The sequence below is a fragment of the Pipistrellus kuhlii genome, unplaced genomic scaffold (genome assembly GCF_014108245.1).
Source record: "Pipistrellus kuhlii isolate mPipKuh1 unplaced genomic scaffold, mPipKuh1.p scaffold_m20_p_2, whole genome shotgun sequence".
In the NCBI taxonomy this organism is placed as follows: domain Eukaryota; kingdom Metazoa; phylum Chordata; class Mammalia; order Chiroptera; family Vespertilionidae; genus Pipistrellus; species Pipistrellus kuhlii.
The window spans coordinates 48003172-48024786 of record NW_023425515.1 but is presented as its reverse complement, the minus strand read 5'-3'; the positions used below and the strand labels follow the sequence as shown (position 1 = coordinate 48024786).

The following is a 21615-nucleotide window of genomic DNA, read 5'->3' as shown; positions in this document are numbered from 1 at the left end:
CCCTGTTAATTATTAAAATTTCCAACTGATTCCAAAAAGAAGCAACTGTGAATGAAAATAATGTCCCTAGAAGACTCTTCTAAGTTGAGCATTGGGAAGACCTAACTTGTCTTCAGCAATTTCTTTGGAGGTTCAGCCAGGTCGTCACATGAGAATCTGAATTTAGGCCTAGCTCCACCACTAGTTGTAGCAACAGCCTTGCCTGCCTACCCCTGTGTTTTTTAAACTTCTCAGTCTTCCTTTCATAGTGGTCCTTCTGCCTTCTTCCTACTTCCTTATTCCCTCTTCCTTCTACCTTCTTCTTCCTTCCTGTGACCAGAGTCTTCACAATGTGACACCGTATTACCATACATTCTGAAAGCATGTGGAGTACTTGCTCTTTGTTCTGGTTACTGAAATTTGGCACTGTGGGCCCTGATACAGCAGGAAAAACCATTCCCTGTCCTGTTGTGGTTAGACAGACAGAATAACACATACAGTTTTAGGCGTCATATTTAAGGAGTTTACTCAGAAGAGATCAGCCAAGACAGTGAGGTGTGTGGAAACTTTATTACAAAAGGAAAGAGAAGAGGAAATTGCTACTATTGGAAAGAAAATGGTTCAAGTGGAAGTGGGTGGAACCGGAGCCTGAAACTTTAGAATTTGGTCTTGATTAGGTTTCATTTATATCTTATAACTGGAGACTCCGCTTAGCTCAGACTTTATTCGTAGACTCTTAGAAAATCAGCCAGCATTTTTAGTGATAGACAGACAAATACAAATGTTAATTTCACACAGAACGATAGTTGTTTCTGTGGCTGTTATCAAGGCCACATTCCCATTTTCCTTTTTCCTTCCAACCAGACAGGACAGCCTGAGTTGTAAGACAAAATCCAACTTTTCCAGACAGTAGCATCCAAAAATTCCAGGAACCAGTACTCTTGTCGTACTTTATGTTCAATTATGAAAACAGACACTACCATTAAAATCCTTTGGCTCATGATAATGTGCAGCCACCAGAGCCTTATTAACTTTAACTGGCCAACTCCTTCTTTCCATTACTCATACTTCTTTAAATTCAAGTAACAATTCCAGAAGTTCAGATCTGACGGCAGTTTTGGAAGTAAAATTTGGTCTTCTACAAAGCCCCACAAATACGCTGTCCAGTCCACAGACCCTGATCGTGGGGGGAGCTCCAGACACTGGACAGCCAGGGTTATGATGGCGGGTGGTGGTGAAGGCAGATCTTTTCTTAGTGATATTCTTAAAAGGCAATCATACAATTCAAGGCATTTGACCTGTAATCCACTGCTTCTCTGTTTTGCACACTAGGAAGATGAAGAAGTGGAATGACGCTTCAGTTCATTATTAGAGTGTATGCCTTGATCATGATTTTACCATCACTGGCCTGTCAGTATTATACATTCAGTATTCCTCTTCTGTTTCCACACTTTGCCATGGAAAGCTATACATTTGTATAGAACAGAAATACAGAGAGGAACTCAGGGTAATCAGAGGCCCATGGTAATAACATGAAAAGCAGATGCCTTTGACTTGGCACAGTGTAACTGCAGACCAATGTTGTATGACCTTATTCACAGTTACATAGTGATCGTGTGGGGAGCTTGCCATGGACAGGAACTCCTAGAGCAGTAGTTCCCAACCTTTTTAATGCCGCAACCCTTTAATACAATTCCCCAACCATACAATTATTTTCGTTGCTACTTCATAATTGTAATTTTGCTACTGTTTTGAGTCGTAAATATCTGTGTTTTCCGATGGTCTTAGGCGACCCTGCAGAGCCTAAGATTATCAGAAACACAGATATTTACATTATGATTCAAAGCAGTAGCAAAATTACAGTTATGAAGTAGCAACAAAAACAATTTTATGGTTGGGGTCACCACAACATGAGGAACTGTATTAAAGGGTCGTGGCGTTAGGAAGGTTGAGAACCACTGTCCTAGAGTTTTAATTCTGCATTTCTGATCCTCATATTGTTGCTCTGAAAGACTTAACGTTCAATTTGATAAAGAAACATGACCAGAACATTCTCTTGAGTTTTTGAAACTATATTTTTGTACAAACAGTATTTAACATTTATATACCACAAGCATCTATAGACGCAAGCAGCAGACCTTTTTTAGTTAAATTTAAAATATTGTGGCAGTTAACTGGTTAAAGAATACCAGTTTAATACTATTTGATTCTGTGAAAAACTACAATTACTTATGTGGACTGAAGTTTTCTGGAAAAGGTTTTCTGGATTTAAGTGATATATAAGCGGAGCCTTGAAGAAAGTCTAAGGGATTAAATAGGTTAAAGGATCCCAGTTGATGAAGAAGTGAACACATCACATTTTACTTTAACTCAAGTCTTCCTACAGATTCAAACTTTATCACTGACTGCCATACAATTTGGAACTAGAAGAGAAGAAAGAAGAAAAATGGAGAAGAATGGAGAAAAGTGAGGAGAGTGTAGGGAAGGGAAGGAAAAATTGAGCCAAAAAGTCATATCTTAAAATGTACTTAATAAGCATCTATTGAGCACCTAAGTTGTGCCAGGCACTGGCAGGATTTTACAGATGAGAAATAGTCTTAGAGAGGTTAAGTAATTTGCCCACAGTCCTATAATTCGTAAAAGCTTATAAAATACTAAGTATTACCAATTGGGTTTGTAGCATATTCTCTACCAGAAATACTCTTTGGAATGCTCTGATACAGTTTCAATAATTGCTATACAATTGGAACAGTTCCACAGAGTTATATCAAGAAGGTAGGCAAAATGACTTGAAGAATTCCTTCCTGGCTAATTTTATGGTTCTTTAAATAGGACATGCTTTTCATTATAGATTATCTTGACCAATATCTGCTTTGTTTCTTCTTCTAATACTTACTTAGAACTGATTCTGCCTAGTTTACATGGTAAGATTAAAGTTGGGTGATAATTGGGGAAACACAGATCAATGACTAAAGCCATGCATTTTTGTTGTTAGTTGCATGCTTGCTTGTTGTGCTGTTGGGAAACTCTTATTATCTCTCTGTGAAATTACTCACACTTCATCTGAATTTTTTCAATCCGATGTTACCACCCTGACTAAAACTTTCACGGCTTCCAGTGAAATAGAATTCAAACCTTGTAATATGCCTCTGAGATCCTGCAGGTCTTATTCTTACTTGCCCTCCAACGTCATCTTGTCCCACTGTCAACTCCCTGGACTAGAGCCTCCAGAATGTTCTTTCGGTCCCTGGAATATATCTAGGTGTTTGCTGCCTCAGGTCTCGGCACCCTTATTTCCTTTTCCTTAGACTTCTTGACACCACTTATCATGCGACAGACATGCTTATCCATCAGGTGTCAGCGTTACCATTCCTTTCTCAGGGGCTCTTTAAAGACGATCCATTCTAGTGTTGGCCTCCGTCTTAGTTTCTTTGGTAGCTGGTTGCCCTATTCTTACATAGCATTTTGCACCTTTAAAACCGTTTACACATATTTGTTTGTTTCCCTTAACCACTTGTCTACCACAAGATTATTAGCTTTATGATGTCAAGGACAATGTCTAGTAAGATCTCTACTATTTACTTAGTGTGGTATTGAATAAATATTTTAAAATAAATATTGAAACATTAAAATTGCCAACTGCTTTGTAACCTGCAAACAGTTTTCACACATATTCTCAGTCCTTATATTCACTTCATGAGATATTTCAGGCAGGGTAGATGTTAATTTTCTATTTTTCAGAAGGTAAGTCTTAGCTGAATTCATTGGCCAAGTGCACAGAGCTGTGGGCTTGCAGAGAAGAATGTCAGGTCTTTTGACCGTTAGACTAGTGTTCTTCCTACTAAAAAGAGAGAGCAGTGGAGCCCTGACTGGTGTGGCTCAGTTTGTTGAGCATCATCCTATGCACCGAGAGGTCGCCAGTTTGATACCCGATCAGGTAGATACCTTTATCTATGTCCCTCTCTCCCTCTCCCTTCCTCTCCCTCTTAAAAAAAATAATAAAATCAATAAAACTTTTTTCTTTTTAGTAAGAAGAATATACCGTATTTTTTCGGACCATAAGACGCACTTTTTTCCCCCCAGAAGTGGGGGGGAAAAGTCCCTGCGTCTTATGGTCCAAATATAGCCTACACATATACTTTAAAAAAAAAGTTTTTTTACTTGCCCGGCTCTGTGTGGTCTCTGTGTGCTTGCCCGGCTCTAAAATGGTTCTAAATGCTGCTGTTTACTTTACAGGGTTGATTACATGTGTTTATGACTGTGATGTTGGGTTTTAATGCACATAAAATATTTTAGGACACTATTTGTTTCAGAATCTTTTTTTCTTCATTTCCCTTCTCTAAAAACTGGTGCGTCTTATGGTCCGGAGCGTCTTATGGTCCGAAAAATATGGGGGGGGTGTATATATATATATATATACACACACACACACACACACACACACACACACACACACACACACACATATATATATATATATATATATATATATATATATATATATACATACATTTTAGAGGCCCATTGCACAAAGATTCGTGCAATAGGCCTTACTTCCCCTGGCTTCTGGCACCAGTTTTCCTCCGGCACCTGGGACCCAGGCCTTAGCTCTGGCCGCCACCCTCTTTCTTCTCTCTGGCCGGAGTCTGCCGTCTTTATCTTTGCTGTTACCTCTGGCCAGAGTCTGCCATCTTTGCTGACAGATATATATATATATATATGCAATGGGAAATTCTTGTGGATACCAAGTACCAAATAGTGTGTCTCAGAAAGAATCTCACAGTCCTGATGTTTAGAACTACCTATCTTTCCTTTTCACTTATACTATCCACGATTACTGGCTAAACTTCCCATAGCATGATAGCAGAAAAATAGATTCAGGTCCTTGTTGATATGTACATACAAAAAGTAAGCTTAAAACCACTGGCTGAACTGAATGGAGGTAGGATGTGTTTTCATTTACAAACCTGGCCTTACCTCTGCAGAGTCGGAACGAATATATTGCTCACCTCAAGGACCAGTTGCAAGAGCTGAAGGCAAAAACGAACATGGAGAATCGCTTTATGAAGAGAAACACTGAGCTGCAGATCTCTCAGACCCAGAAGAAGTGTAACAAAACAGAGGAGCTCCTGCTGGAAGAGATCGAGGTAACTGCTGCCCAGGCAGGAGCCGGGGGATGGCATAGCTGTCCCTCCTCACATTGTCTCAGCTAGCGGAGAGCGAGAGGAACATCCCCATGAGTTGTCTGACCTCTTCTGTGGCCCTGACGTTTGAGGTTAAAGATGAGAAGGGAAGGAGGACTTGCTTGTTTGCCCGTGGACTCTGATGGGTGGGAGAGCCTGGATCCCCTGTTGTTTTGTAAAGACTGAAAACTGGTTGTACTTTCTTCCCTTGATCACTTTCATAAAAGCGCCTGCCATACCTCCTGGCAATCATAGGAAGAGAGTAACACTAGGTTTGCAGTGACTGCAGGATTTTGCTGCTGCTTTCCTCACTCAGCCAGTGCCTTTTTTTCTTTATTTAAAAATAAACGTTTTTATTGATTTTTAGAGAGAGAAAGGGAAAGAGACAGAAGCATCATTGATTGGCTGCCTCCTGCACACTCCATTCTAGGGACAGAGCCTGGAACCCAGGCACGTGCCCTGACTGGGAATTAAACCTCGATCTTTTGGTTCCTGGGTCAGCGCTCAACCGCTGAGTCACACCGGCCAGCGCATCCAGTACCTTTTATCCCTCCGCTAAGAAACACAAAAGCTAGAGATCTGAAGTTCATAAAACTTAACAAGGAAAGCTGAACGGCTGAAAGAACAGCAGGCAACAAGGAGCAAGCAGTAGAGTGTGTCTGTGCGGGACTCCTTTCTTCTGAGCTCCCTGCTTATTGGAAGGTCACTCCCCAGGCGGCTACGTTTGTGATAGAAAATGTTTTTCTTGCACCTGGCATTGCCTTTCCTAGGCCTGAGAACCTGGGCCTTTGTTGACATCCTTAAGTTGACATCACTTTCCAGGCAACAGGATTACGGCCCCCTTTGTTCTGGTTCTTCACACACACCCAGCACAGTGCCCGACACAGGGCTCCGCGGTTGGTGAGCACACACTGAGCGAGTTGAAAGGAGAACTGTGGCTCCGGAGCAACACCACGGAGTCCTGTGCTTCTGCCGCAGCCTCTCCTCTAATCTGAGAAGTTCTCATTTCCAACCCAGGAGCCCTGCTGGGAAGAACTGACGTGGTTTATTGTTTTCATAGAAACTAAGGCTGAAAACTGAAGAAGAAAACCAGATTCATATGGAGATTGAAATATTCCTTCGAAGGGAGCAGCAGGTGAGTCACCAGAACTATTTTATCCTCTGACATGTTTATGTTTCATTTACAAAATACCAAGGACAGCCAACACATTTTTTTTAAGGGAAAAAAATCAATCTTATTCTATCAGCTTAATGAATGAGCTATAGCCCATATTATCTTTTAAAGTTATTCATCTGAGCCCGGCTGGTGTGGCTCAGTGGTTGAGCATTAACCTACGAACCAGAAGGTCATGGTTTGATTCCCGTTCAGGACATATGCCCAGGTTGCGGGCTGGATCACCAGTAGGGGGTGTGCAAGAGGCAGCTGACCAATGATTCTCTCTCATCATTGATGTTTCTCTCTCTCTCCCTCTCCCTTCTTCTCTGAAATCAATAAAAAATATATTAAAAAATATTTTTAAACATGTATTTCACATACATCAAAACAAAATAGTTATTCATCTGAATAAATATTTTATAAAGCTGTAATTTGAATACGATTCTGATTTCTATCACTATGGAAACATTTTGCTTGTTCTTTAACTTTATATAAGTGCTTTGTGTCTGGTAGAAGCCATAATTTAATATTCTTTCCCAATAGAAACTTGAGGAGAAGCTAGAGTTTTGGATGGAGAAATACGATAAGGACACAGAAACGAAACAGAATGAACTGAATGCTCTCAAAGCTGCGAAGGCCAGTGACTTAGCACACCTCCAAGAGCTTGCAAAGACGGTAAGGAAGCAGAGTTTCAATAGCTGAAGGCTGAGTACTGAGGAGTGGGTGCAGCTAAGTTACAGTAGCTGGGGTAATGCTATTTTTGGTCACAAAGTGAAGATGTAAACCATCTTTTTCTTGTTCTTAAATATATTTTTATTGATTTCAGAGAGGAAGGGAGAGGGAGAGATAGAAACATCACTGATGAGAGCGAGTCATTGATTGGCTGCTTCCTGCCTGCCTCCCTGTGGGGATCAAGCCCAAAACTCGGGCATGTGCCCTGACTGGAAATCCAGCTATGACCTCCTGGTTCATAGGTTGAGACTCAACCACTGAGCCACACTGGCTAGGCCATGGGATTCTTTTTCAGTGATCATAATAGCGGTGACAATGCAACAACAAGAGCAGTAGCTAACACTTAGTGCTTACTCTGTCCCAGGCACCTTACTAGTATTGCACATACTCTAGTAGAACTTAATTTGACCCTCACAACCACCTCTTGAAATTTCTATTTTATGGTCTCTGAAGACAGTAAATTATGATTTCCAAAATGCTTCTAAGTATGGCTTCATGTGTGCATTCTATCACAGCTCTTAAAAAATGACATTAATTTGAGGTCATTAATCACATTAATATTTCATTTTTATGAAATATTTTAAGGCAAATTTGAATTATTCAAACTGAAAAAACAATTGGGAACAGAACAGTTATGAAGCTAATATGTGAATATTTATAATATAGAAATCCAGTAAGTATTTTTTCCTTTTGTTTATCTTTAGATTTGGCATGCTTTATTTTAAATTTTATTAGAATTGCAGGGCTGGCTGGGCCACAGCTTAGCCAAGAGTCCTGTAACATAATTAATGTTTACTTTTGCAGATAAGGGAGTATGAACAGGTCATCATTGAAGATCGTATAGAAAAGGAGAAGAACAAGAAGCAGATAGAGCAGACTGCCTTGGAATTAAAGAGCATCATAAAGGTAGAAAGTTGTAATTGTCTTAGTGACTCCTTTCAGTTCTGTATCTGGCTTACCACTGAGGAATGCAAAGTACTTCTCACTTATTATCAAACTCAGAACAGGACATCTACAGTCGGTGGTGCAGGGAGACAGTTAACAGAAAAAGACATTCCTCCAACTTTATTTTTTTAATTTCTTTATTGATTAAGGTATCACATATTTGTCCTTTTCCCATTCCCATCCCCCACCCTCCCATTCAAGCCCCCCCCCCCCCCCCGTTGTCCTTGACCACTGGCCAGGTTCAGATGTATGCACACACGTCCTTTGGTTCATTCCTCCAGCTTTAATCAGGGAAAAGAAGGTGACTTGGCAGTGGAAACAAAACCTAGAATTTGTGCCCAGAGGTCAAATTTAAGGATACTATTTCTAACCAAAACGTATTTTAAAAAATGTTTTTATTGATTTTTAGAGAAAGGGAGAGGGAGAGAGAGAAACACTGATCAGCTGCCTCCTGTATACTCCCTACTGGGGATCAAGCCCCAAACCCAGATGATGAATTGAACTGGTGCCCTCTTTGTGCATGGGATGCAGCTCAGCTGGGCCATACAAGCTGGCCTAACCAAATAGCTCTTGACAGAGTTCTAATATCATGCTGCTTCTGAAAACCCTATTTCTAAGTTAGCCCAGGCTATCTGCCAGATTGTGCTGAGAGCTGTTTTTAAAAAAAGTAGAGGGGATAAGTTTAGACAAAAAAAAAAAAAAAGTTTTTTTTTTTTTTATAATATATATATTTTATTGATTTTTCACAGAGAGGAAGAGAGAGGGATAGAGAGTTAGAAACATCGATGAGAGAGAAACATCAATTAGCTGCCTCCTACTGGGGATGTCCTGCAACCACGGTACATGCCCTTGACCGGAATCGAACCCGGGACCTTTCAGTCCACAGGCTGACACTCTACCCACTGAGCCAAACCGGTCCCGGCTAAAAGTTTTAGTTTTATATGAACTTCTATATATTCATGATGCTTTAACTGGCAGATCAGATTCTAGGAAATATCAAGCAAAAATAACATCAATGGAACTGAAACTTGTTTTGAGGATCGTCCTTGTTTCTGAAAGAGGAGTACCTGCGGAGATAGAATAATATGCAGGCTGTAGTTTGGGATATGTATTAGGAGTAGATTAAAAATGTAAGCTTTAGCCCTAACTGGTTTGGCTGAGTGGACAGAGCATTGGCCTGCAGAATGAAGGTACTAGTCAAGGGCACATACCCAGGTTGCGGGCTCGATCCCCAGTAGGGGTCGTGCAGGAGGCAGACAACGATTCTCTCTCATCATTGATGTTTCTCTCCCCCTTCCTCTCTGAAACCAATAAAAAAATAAATATTTTAAAAAAGTAAGCTTTAAAGTGCATTCGGGATCAGGTAACCAAATCCAAACTTGAGCTTTCCATTAGGAGAGTCAGATGTACAGTTAGTATTTATCGAGCTCCTATGGTGTTTTCTATTTGTCACCCACTAGTCAGGATTCCTTGACTGAGAGCAAAAATGTAAGAACTAGAGGAAGGCCACCTTTTTTTTGTTTTTGTTAGTGGATTTGCTCTCAGTCTTTATGGCTGAGTGTGATTTTAAAGTAGCCCAGAACAGTTGTCTCTAATGACTAAAATATGCAAGGCTTACTTTTTGAAAATAAGTATTGATCCTTTAACCAATCATTAAAGATATGAAGTGCACCAGAAGTCTATTGAAATCATCTATATTTGCACATTTTATTTATTTTTAAAAATATATTTTTATTGCCGAAACTGGTTTGGCTCAGTGGATAGAGCGTCAGCCTGCATACTGAAAGGTCCTGGGTTCAATTCCAGTCATCCTTATCCTCAGTAGGGGATGTGCAGGAGGCGGCTGATCAGTGATTCTCTCTCATTGATGTTTCTAACTCTCTATCCCTCTCTTCCTCTCTGTAAAAAATCAATAAAAATATATTAATATATATATATATATACATATATACATATACATATATATATGTGTGTATATATATATATATATATATATATATATATATATATATATATATATTGATTTTAGAGAGGAAGGGAGAGGGAGAGACAGAAACATCAATAAGAGAGAATCATTGATCGGCTGCCTCCTGCACGCCCCACACTGGGGATTAAGCCTGCAACCCAGGCATGTGCCCCTGACCAGAATCAAACCGGGACCTTCAGTCTGCAGGCTGACACTCTATCCACTGAGACAAACTGGCTAGGCCTATCTGCACATTTTAAACTTGGATCAAATTGTTGTTAGATGGAAAAGTATGTTTGTGAAGAGCAAAAGTACAAGGGAGCTGGTTTTCTAAGTGTAAGAAAAAGGTTGTTTTTTTTTACTCCTTGAGAACTTGAGTCCATGGCTTAAGCTCTGGGTCCTGCACAACCGGGGAGCACTGCTGCAGGGAGGGCATGCTTGGCACACCCATTTCTCAGTCCATTCTTCAGATACAAGTCACTTCATTAAAACCCAACCCCTTGCCAAAGCCGGTTTGGCTCAGTGGACAGTGTCGGCCTTCGGACTGAAGGGTCCCAGGTTCGACTCCGGTCAAGGGCATGTTCCTTGATTGCGGGCACATCCCCAGTAGGGGGTGTGCAAGAGGCAGCTGATCAATGATTTTCATTGATGTTTCTAACTCTATTCCTCTGTAAAAAAAAAATCAATAAAATATATTTAAAAAAAACCTCAAACCCTTATGTAGGAAGAATGCAGCTTGTCAGGCACTATAAATTGTTCCCACTCCCCTTTCTCTTCCAGCTCCAGGCCTGGTGGCGAGGCATTATAGTGCGGAATGAAATTGGTGGTTTCAGAATGCCTAAGAGGGAGAAAGCTGATGGCAAGGATTCAAAAGGTAAAGGCAGAGGCAGAAATAGACTGAGAATCAAGAGATAATGACCAAGTATCTTCCGGCTTTTCCTCTGGCATCCGGAGATGGGGAGGACTTGAAGGGAGTAAGAAACATCTATTACCATCAGATAACTCATCTTCAGTAGTTCCTGATTTGGACATTCCCAGATGTGGCCTGGTTATTTCACTTTGCCTGTTATATTAGTTTCAAACCTTGAAATAAGATTATAGCATTGATTTAGGACTTGTTCATATTTTGAAAAATTTTTGCTGGGAACTATTTGTAGGAGACTTGTGAAGATTCATCTTGCTCTTTCTTACCAGGAAAAAACTCATAGGCTGTTACAGTAATGCATTAAAACTTCAATAATTCATGTAATAAGTCTCTGATTCTGATTTTATTCAATTGGTCGATAGTGAAAACACTCTATGAGCAAAAGTGAAGTGTTCGCCCTGACTGGTTTGGCTCAGTGGGTAGTGTTGGCCTCCGGACTAAAGGGTCCCAAATTTGTGCCCCCTTCGATAGCTCAGCTGGTAGAGCGGAGGGCTGCAGCCACTTCCTGTCTAGCTAAAGGGTCCCAGGTTTGATTCCAGTCAGGGACATGTACATTGGTTGCGGGCACATCCCCAGTAGGGGGTGTGCAGGAGGCAGCTGTTTGATGCTTCTCTCTCATCGATGTTTCTGGTTCTTTTCCCCCCTCCCTTCCTTACTATAAAAAAATCAATAAAAAAAATATACATTAAAAAAAAAAGTGAAGTGTTCAATAGGAATTACAAGATGATGTTTATGACGTGTCCAGCATAATATACTTATGTAGTGAAGTTTTATTTAAAGATTGGTTCCTTCCTGCCTTTTAGATTTATCATTTTAGTGTTTTTATTAAAAGGTGATGATGATGGTTTAGCTTCAGCTCCTTTTCTGGGAAATAGGTAAGGACAATTCAATTTCCCAGAAATGTTAGAAATGAGATGTTAGCAAACCCAACCAGGTAAAGATGGGGGACACAGGTTCCCTAGAAGACCAGTTTGGAGATATTTTTGAACGTGGGTATTAAGACTAAGAGACAATGCATGTGAAAATACCTAACCTGTGCCTGCAACATAAAGCTGATGGTTGGTCACCCTCCCTCTTCCCCTAAAAAAGAGTGAGCCGCTGGGTCATTCTTGTTTTGCTTAATCAAAGCAGAATCTTGGGATGTTGAAGCTTTTTCAGTGGCACAAGCGGTAGAGAAAATGTGTCTCAGAGTCACATGTGTTTCATGTACTAATAAATAAGCCTTACATCTAAGTCCAAATACAGGGCACTACTGACTTCCATACTTCCTTTAAACAGTACATTTTGATGTCAAGGACCTATGATGAGAACCCCGTTTCTCCTGATCTGACGTTCCTTCGGGAAATTAGATACTCTTTCATTTCTGCCACGGAAATCACGCTTTAGATAAGAACATTTTCAATCAGCCTTTATCTCATGCTATTGAAGTGTTGGTTTTTATTTCAGTGTGGAAGTGTAAGGTGGCATACAGGCAATTTAAAATAACATACATGATATTGACATATTTATAGTTAGAACTTACGCACCATATTTACACACATACAAATATAGGACAACATTTCACAAATTCTTTTACTAATTACATGTTTACAACATTTTCAGAAATAAAATCTGCTGTAAACCATCTCACTGCAATATGTATATAAAAAAGCTTCAAAATATCCATGTTTTCCTTCATTTCTATAACCATTTAAGTGCTTAGTTTTTAAAAATTCATCACACTCATCAGCACAGGCACACATTAGTCACTGCTGAGCTATGGCAAGTAAGAGAAATCAGATTCCTTGACTGGCTGTGAGACTGTGTTTTTATAAAGAAAAGTGACCTATTAGTAAGCCGCCTCCTCTGTTCTAGTCAAACATGAAGGCTCCTCCTCCTGTGGGTTGTTTCGGAGAAAATGGTTTGGAGTGCCGAGCGCGTGTGCGCCTGAAAGCCCAGAGACCTGCTGACTTACAGCCTCTGCAGGTGGCAGGGCCTGGTGGGTGGGCACCCAGCCTTTCCTTCCTTCACACTCCAGCTCTGGGAAGGCTGCTGCTTCATAGGAAGCTCATAAGTAAACCGTCAGGTGGAACTGTTACAAAGTCATCTTCATTAGTATCTGGCAAGGCTAAGTGTTAAATCGTATTTTTCAGTAAAAAAAAAAAAAAAAAAGGTACAACTTAAAAAATTGCACTATAAAGCAACAGAATTTTGTGGCATATAAATAATACCTCAATAAAACTTAAAAAAAAAAAAAAAAAAAGCAAAAACAAACCCAAAGGTACAAATAAAATACTGAAACACTGAATACAAATAATTTTGAACAACAACAAAAAAGTCATGGTTCCCTCATCTTGAAGAAATTCAATGTATTTGATATCTTCCTTTCATTATCAACCAAAACTGCACATTTTTTTCCTAGCAATTCAAATGTAAAATTTGATAAAAATACATGAACAGGTTTCATGCTTATGTGTAAAATTTGAAATGCATTGAAATTACTATTTATTCCTCTGGGAAAATTAGTTGCAAATGTTCCGAATGTTGCAAAAAAAACTAGATAATTAGTATCTTCACTTACGCTATTTACTTCTGGGGTTATTCCTTGCAAAATATGTGACAAAGAGTCCTGTCCTTTGCTGAGTTTCATTCAAATGGCTCGCTATAATCTGGAAGTAGTACTGAGGTTTAATGTTGACCAGAAGGAAAAATATAGTTTAAAAATACACACAACTAAATTCTAAACAAGTCATATGACTGGTGGGTGTCTGGGACTGTTAGTATAATGGGTCTGGCTCTAAGCACTTGGAAAACATTTTACTTTTGTTCTGTGCAGATCGAACGCTGGGCTTTGAGTGCAGGTGTTCTGTGATACATAATTTAAAACTAGGACAAGTGGTAATGTTCTGATGAACTCGTTTCCTTAAGGCTTATGAGAACAAGTAGAAAACATTGACTTATCAGATACTAAACATCATTTTATCCAAAGTTACGTTTAGATGCTGCGTTTACATTGATAAAAAGAGTGAGAACATTATGCTGAAATGCATGCATTGGTAAAGGAAACCCAGAACAGTCAACAACAGAAAAAAAACTAGATAATTAGTATCTTCACTTACGCTATTTACTTGGTTTGTAAGGACAGTGACCAAAACATTATCACCGACAACTAAAAAGGGTTCAAAATGCAGAGGAAGAAAGACCCGAGGGCTGACCTCCCGAGGCTCAGGGAAAGGCCTGGCTCTGTGTGGGGGAGCCCTCGGGCCCCGCCTCTGCACACAGTCGGGGAACAGGCACTGGCGGTGGAGCTGGATGAGAAGGCAGCGAGCCGTCTTTAAGATGCTGCAAGTGGTTTAATTCAGCCACTGGAACTGACAGTTGCCTGGAAGAAACAGAAGACTCGTGGCTTTCCCCTTATTCCTTCTGCTTTGTTTTATGGTCTTCCATCAGCTGGGGAGCTGGACGTGTTTGCGGTGACTGGAAGGTGCTGGCAGGCCCAGGTATCCTGGGAGCAGCATGGCCTGAAGAGGGGAGGGGAGGGGGCTCAGGGAAGGCAAAGCAAATGCTGAGTTACCGGCCTGAGGATTCCGAACAGTAGGGCCTAGGACACTGGCCTTAAATACAACTTTGTTCCATTGGTTTACCATGCAAAATCTAGGCCTTCTACATATTTCTGTTTTGCCTTGGACAGAAAGTCCAAGTAGTCACCATATAGCTTTTGGTTTTAAATGTGGCTGAAAACACAGTGAAGTCATTACTCCCCCAATCACACAAATATCTAGCTTGGAACGGTGGACTCCATTACATGAAATATCTGGAATGTTCGTTGAAAATGCAGGTACCCAGGCCTTCCTAGACCCTACTGACGAGGACCTGTATTTAACAAATGCTCCAGGAGCCTCCATTGAACAACCACGTTTAGAACCAGAGCTCTAGAGGTCGGGGACAGGGAAGGCTAACCGCATGTCTGTGCCTTTGAGAGCGCTGACGAGCCTCTGAGGCGCGCTCTGGGAGGCGCAAAACCCTTCCTCCAGGGAAGCTCGGCTCTCAGGAATGACAGGATTACGTTTCATTTGTGAAAACCAACCAGGTCTTCCAAAACAATTCAATGGAAATGGATATAACCTCCCCTAAAATGGAGAAATGAAGCGAAATATTCCTGTTAGGAATCATGGGAACAGTCCCTGTTAGGAACATGTGAGAGCTCTGGGTAAGCAGGCGGCTGGCGGCGATGGTGTGTCCTGGGCGTGTTGGCCAGGCAGTGCCCGGAGTGCGGGGCGTCCTCACGCAGCAGAAAGCTGGTGCTGCTGCTGCTTGGGCGGGGCCAGCGCCAGGAGAGCCTGCACCGTCACTGCAACCTGGCTCAGACCTTTCTCTTCTAAAATGTGGAGAGGCAAACATAATTGCTCCTGAAATGGGAAAACGTGACATAAACACAAAAGAAAACAGGATGAACATCACAGAACTGAAAAGAAAAAAAATAAGCATCTCTTACAATAATCAACTGAGATGTGAAAAGTCAGTTGGGAAAATGACCTCTGTTCATATGAGGCACACGGAGATGGTATCTGATACTATCACTTTATTAACACAACTAAAAATACATAGGATTGTTTTTGCAAAATGGAAAATGGACAAGTTACATACACTTACACAAACAACAGAGGACAAACAGACTATGGAGTGAAAGCAAGAGCTTTACCTCTGATAAATAAAAGAGTAATGCAAATGAGTAAAACCAGGCAGGTGAAGAGAGAGAAAAGGACACGTTACATCAGATGGCTGGGCTGCAGGAGAAAATGCGCTGGAAATGCCGTCCACTAGGAAGGCACGGTCATTTGGTGCCATCGCTCAGGCGGCACTAGGGAGGGATGCCTCCTCTCTGCATTAGGTCCTGATTGTGAAAATCAGGGCTTCATACCAGGCAGGGATTACGGGAAGAAATGGACAGAAAGGAGAATTCTGGTTTCATTAAAAAGAAATTATACATACTTATTAAAGAAGATAACTGAACTTTTCTCAGCTTTTCATTAGCACTTACTATAGTAGGAAGTTTTACAAAATCAGCTGCAATAAAAAAATATAACAAGTATTTATTTTAAGCAGTTATTGGTCCTTAAATGCTTCTTTCTTTTAAAAAATACTTATCTGATTAAAAAACAGTAACTGCAATCTTTTGCTCTTTTAAATGATCAACTTTGCGTAAATACTTTGAGTACAACTGCAAGTATAGTTTCCTACACTTAACATGGACTTCCAGGGTTTTGCTCTTGGGAGAGACCTGTTCTCTCTGAGGCCGGTTCCCTGCGCCGGTGCACGTGACAGACACGTCCTCGGCGGCTGTGCTGCCGGATGCAGTCACCTTCCGCTGGCCTAGACAACCACGTGTTCCCAAAAGAATGCACAATTACGCCCTTCAAACCACACACAAGACCATGTGTTTTTTATCAGGTGTTTTTTCAAAAGCACAAAATTCCACAGAACTAAATGATCTCTGACTCAGAAACATCTGACCCCCCCTCCCCCCCAAACTCTGGAAGGCACTACTACAACATAAAATTAAAGTTTCCAACACAGTGTTCCATGTTTCAGCACCAACAGTAAATAGTTTCAAATGTTTTAAGTAACTGTCTCATTTAATATAGAAGGAACTGAAAACAATCAAACCTCCGGGCTGACTTCTACAACAGGATGTTCTAAAAGCAAATATATCCTTTGCCTTTGTGTACAGAACAGAGACTGCTGCCTAATTCTTTACCTCCAGTTCAGATGTAATTTCCTCAACAGTCTATAAAATACAAGTTCACCTAGTAAGATGGTTCAAATGGTATTAGGAATTACATAAATTCTGATTTTAAATTCTTAATAGGATTCTAGACATGAAGCTCAATTAAAGATGAACACATAGTAAATCTGGACAGCTGCCTACCCCTGCAAAGTCAGCTCTAGACCATTCGCTTGCTGTGTATTGTTTTAAATGTATACACTGGGCTCAGAATAACAATCTAGAGAACCTACATGATTTTGGACTGACCATTCTGATGAAATTAAAGTTATTAAGGTTAAGTGCCTTCCAGATGCCCAGACAGCCAGCAGGGAGACTTCAGGGCACAGTTCAATGCAGAGATTTAAACCAGAAAGGGTACAACTACTTTCCTCATGAGCGTCTGTTGAAGAAGTTCGGCAACTTACAATTTCAACATTTAAAGCTGTGTTTAGGCATGGAAAAATAGCCAGATGGGAATTTTATTATGTCATTCGGAATGAAATTCTTAGTCACATGCTAAGACAGGCTCAGACTGTATTAGCAGGAGCACCTCAGCATTAACAGAAACAAGGCCACAGGCCAGGAGAACGGGTGGATGGCCAGGAGGAAAAGGCTGGTCTGTTGCTCTTTGTTAGTCTCCATAAATGCCTACTGACTAACGTGACATATGAGGAGAGGATTCATCTCCGCTAGGGGTTAGCTCTCCGATGGCCAGGAAGATAGAAGCACATATGTAAATATTTGTGAACGAGAAACAAACCTCCTTTACCAAGCCCAGGAATGAGGTGAAAAACCACTGGAATGCAATCTTTCAGCTAGAGGGGGAAGGTCCAGTAATAAAGCATACAGAGAGTTAACATTAAAATACAATAAAATGCCACAAAACCCAAAAGCTGTATAGACAGAGAGACAAAACTGGATTCTTCTGAACGTGCCCCAAGAGAAAGCAGTGTTTCAACCGTTCTTTTAACGCTGAGGTTTAGCTGAAGGATGTCAGAAGGGGAACAAAGATTGTCCTGTCCAAAGTGTGAGCAGGAAAGGAAACAGAAAAACAAAGTCAGTGGATCGGAAATACAGATTTGAATATAGAATTCAACATGATCATACTCACTGAAACATCTCGTAACATTTTTTACTAAGATGAATGGGGGGAAAAATGCTGAGCAACAAAGCTACAAGGACACCTCTGTGTGCTGAGTTTGGTTTTACTACAAAACAGCAGAATAAAATTGGCTGGAATGGTGACTGGTATGACATTCAGGGTACAATGAGCAGCTCTGGCTGCTGGCTGAGGGAGGCCTGAGAGCAGTGAGGGCTTCGAGAGGAAACCTCTTTCTGGGATCTCATTCTTCCTCAATAACAAAAAAGAATAGGCTTCTCAGAAAACGGACAAAACCTTGGAGCAGGCCGAGGAGAGGGAAGTTTTCAGAGAAAGCCAGGTAAATTGCGAAAGTTCAAAAAAGAAGGAAAGCCTAAAATCAGAGAATTTAGCTGCTGCGGTGTATTGGATGGCTTGGTGCTTCTCTAAAACCACGGCATGCCCATCTAACCACGTCTTCACTGATATGTGCAAAATGAAGCTACATCCCAAAAATCTCAGAGATTACCCAAACCTTTCAGTTCATAGATGAAGAAATTAAATAAATAAATATATATCACTGGACTTGATAGAAAATACTCAACACATAACATATAGTAATTTTAGTACACCAGATATTGAACTCACATAGAAATTTTTATCATCCACTAGTTTTTCAAATGTAACATATCTAGTAAAAGCACAGTAATAAAAAGAATACCCACATGCCCAATCTTATCAGAAGTTTTTAATAGTCACCTTATTCTTTTTAAAAAATATATATATTTTATTGATTTTTTACAGAGAGGAAGAGAGAGGAATAGAGAATTAGAAACATCGATGAGAGAGAATCATATATCAGCTGCCTCCTGAACAGCCCCTACTGGGGATGTGTCCGCAACCGAGGTCCATGCCCTTGACCGGAATCAAACCCGAAACCCTTCAGTCCACAGACCGATGCTCTATCCACTGAGTCAAACCGGTTAGGACATAGTCACCTTATTCTTTAATATTTTATTCATAACTTACATTATAAACACTTAAAAATTATATTGAGAAGGGAAATTGTTTGCCTTTACATATAGAATCTGATATTTATAATATTAAATTTTACATTATACAATTTAAAAGATGACCATTTTTACATTCCTGGTTTTCTTTACAAGTCACACAGATAATGAGATGTGCAGTAATCAGAGCGCCCGGAGCAGGGTAACAGGAAGAGGCGGCGGCACAGGCATTCTCTTTTCTCCTTAGCAGAGGACCTGAGAATGCTAGTTTGAACCTATGAGTTTGTAAATTTATTCATTTTTCTTCACTTTGTTCTAAGCAAATGACTAATTTTTTTTAGAGCAGAAGTTGCAGCCTAACAGGAACCCATCTGAAGTGGCGGCGGTGGCGGTGGTGGCGGTAAAGAGTGGGGGGCAGAGGAGGAAGAGGTGGCCTGTGTGGAATGTCCGTTTCCCCCTTTGGGTGGGGAAGAGGGGGAGAGGAAGGATATGTCATTATGTCAAGAAACCCTTTCTAACCACCCAGTATTTTAAAATTATATTGCTTTCTCCCCCTGACTTCAAATAGCACAGTTCTGGTAGGAATAGGGACAGCCTGGCCCACAATAAACACTATTCACCACTGCGTGGCAAATGCTGAATTAAATGCATGCTCTAAGGCACTCGGTCTTTGTATTTCGCTGACTGCAGGCACATTCTAAAAGAATTTAAGAGTGTGCACTTTAAATCTGAGGTAGATGATGGTTCCATAAAGCCCAGAATACAGGTCCCATGACGATAAACACTGGTAAACACAGTGCTTTCAACAGGCTTGACAGGCTAATTCTACTAACATGTCTTGCTGTTTGGGGCTGTTTTCCGCATTCCTCTAGGTATGCAGTAACTCTCTTGAATCACCCGTATCTTTTCTCTGGCTGCCATTCCCTATGCCAACCCATGCCACCTGCTTTTGTTCAGGACATGATGGTATGGAAGCAGGCAGGTACTGGGCATGCTTGTGTAATGTGATGACAGGTAGGAACATATTCAATAGACAAAAAGGAAGCACTGAATGTTAATGTAAACATCTGAGTATTAGACCTGCTTGTTAATATGAAGAAAATCATGCTATTTCTTTAGAAAACGTATTAATACATTTAAAAGAAGTTTGTTCTGCCAAAACCGGTTTGGCTCAGTGGATAGAGCATCGGCCTGTGGACTGAAGGGTCCCAGGTTCGATTCTGGTCAAGGGCATGTACCTTGGTTGCGGGCACATCCCAGAAACATCAATGTTTCTCTCACTGATGTTTCTAACTCTCTATCCCTCTCGCTTTCTCTCTGTAAAAAAATCAATATATATATATATATATATATTTTTTTTTTAATTATTATTTATTTATTTATTTAATTTTTTTTTTTAAGGTTTGTTCTAAGAGATGATGAGCCTTTAGGAAACTATGATGTAAAAATGAAAAAAAATTTTTTTTTGAATTTGTTCATACAGCAATTAAAGGTTCTTGCTAACTACCACCAAATATATTTCAATTCTTTCATTTTATAATTCTTAAAAAAAACACAAAAGAAAAAAGTGAAAAAGAGATAGAATCACGATCTACTTAATAAAAGGAGGAAAACACACTGACTAATACAGACGCTATGGGGCCGAGCTCGCTCTCTCCCATTCTGCAGCATGTGAACGAGCTGAAAGAGAAAACTGCTCACTGGACAGTGAGCTGAGCCTTCACAAGTCCTGGCCGCGAAGAGACAGGAATGGAACTGGGTTAAAAAAGAGTCATGTTGTGAAAGCCGTTAGGACAAGGGCTTAACTTCAAGAGAAACAGTGGAACTTGAGTCCAGGGCCCAATACTGGACTTCTAATAAAGGAGACAGAAGAATCATGTTTTTCTCCTTGAAGGAGAAAATGATGACAGGAACTGTAATGACTGTGGTTAATGAAAAAACATATAAAATGTTACCAAGTTGCTTATTTCTTTAAATTTAATTTCATTAAATATTATATTTCTTAAGAGTACCATGCTTAGTTGGTTTAACATAATTGTTTTTAAAAGGGTAAAATGAATAAAAAGTATATCAAGTTCATATCCCTTAATCACATCTATAAAGTTTAATTTTTTGTACTATTAAAGGCAATAAAGCTGTAACTGCGGAAGTCAGAAGCAATAAATTTCAATAGCAGGACAAGAGCCTAAAATGGCCTCTTGGGGGCTAAATGCTAAAATCCAAAGTATTAGAGCTTGGTGGGAAAACGGGAAATCTGAACAGAATCTGTAATTCAGTTAACAGCATATCCCAGTGTTCGTTAGTCTGGGTGGCGTTCTACGTTTATATAAATGTTACCAGTGGAGGATCCTGGGTGAAGTGTACACAATGACTCTCTGCGATATTTTTGCAACATTTCTCTAAGTCTAACTTTATTTCAAAATAAACAAGAAAAGTATTACAACAAGTGTGAAAATACCTGAAACCCACTGACGCATTCTCAATGGAAGATGCACTTATTTTGAAGCACAGACTATTGTGCATGAAGATGTATTTATTACAAGTCAAATAGCAAGTGGGAATGTTTAGGAAATGTCAGAATAACTATTTTTGATTACTTTGCATGTTATTAAATACATTTAAAATTATATGTGGGGGTGGGCTGGAGAGAGTTAATTGGGGGGAAAAGGGGACACGTAATACTTCCAATAATAAAGATTTAAAATAAAAAAATTTATGTATGATTTTTTGCTTGGTCCTTGGAAATAATTAAGGAAAACTGCTCAAAGTATACCGATTGCCTCTCAGAATACAAAATCATGTTAGTAATGATCAGTTTAGTTCAAAGCTAGCCCTATAAGGTTATAGATTCCTGCACTTCTGAACGATTTCAGAAAAATAATAACCATCTATTTA

At 40.1% G+C, this 21615-nt stretch overlaps 2 protein-coding genes across 27 annotated transcripts in view; one reads left to right on the top strand and one right to left on the bottom strand.

The window, feature by feature from the left end:
• Positions 1 to 11210, top strand: part of IQCG (IQ motif containing G) — a 33797-nt gene extending 22587 nt beyond the window's left edge. The window contains exons 7-11 of one of the 3 annotated variants that reach the window (XM_036447097.2): positions 4965 to 5126; positions 6223 to 6297; positions 6862 to 6993; positions 7855 to 7956; positions 10742 to 11210. In XM_036447097.2, the coding sequence (XP_036302990.1) occupies positions 4965 to 5126; positions 6223 to 6297; positions 6862 to 6993; positions 7855 to 7956; positions 10742 to 10876 (606 nt within the window). In that variant the 3' untranslated portion in view covers positions 10877 to 11210. The remainder of the gene's footprint in view (positions 1 to 4964; positions 5127 to 6222; positions 6298 to 6861; positions 6994 to 7854; positions 7957 to 10741) is intronic. The other 2 variants (XM_036447100.2, XM_036447099.2) reach the window with 2 other exon arrangements.
• A 1090-nt stretch (positions 11211 to 12300) lies between these two features.
• The window catches only part of LRCH3 (leucine rich repeats and calponin homology domain containing 3), a 104846-nt gene continuing 95531 nt past the window's right edge, over positions 12301 to 21615 (bottom strand). For 17 of the 24 annotated variants that reach the window (XM_036447048.2, XM_045583901.1, XM_045583898.1 and 14 more), the window contains one exon: positions 16709 to 17648. In XM_036447048.2, the coding sequence (XP_036302941.1) occupies positions 17448 to 17648 (201 nt within the window). In that variant the 3' untranslated portion in view covers positions 16709 to 17447. Of the gene's footprint in view, positions 15275 to 15432; positions 15570 to 16708; positions 17649 to 20145; positions 20643 to 21615 lie in introns of those variants that run through there. The other 7 variants (XM_045583909.1, XM_045583906.1, XM_045583912.1 and 4 more) reach the window with 3 other exon arrangements.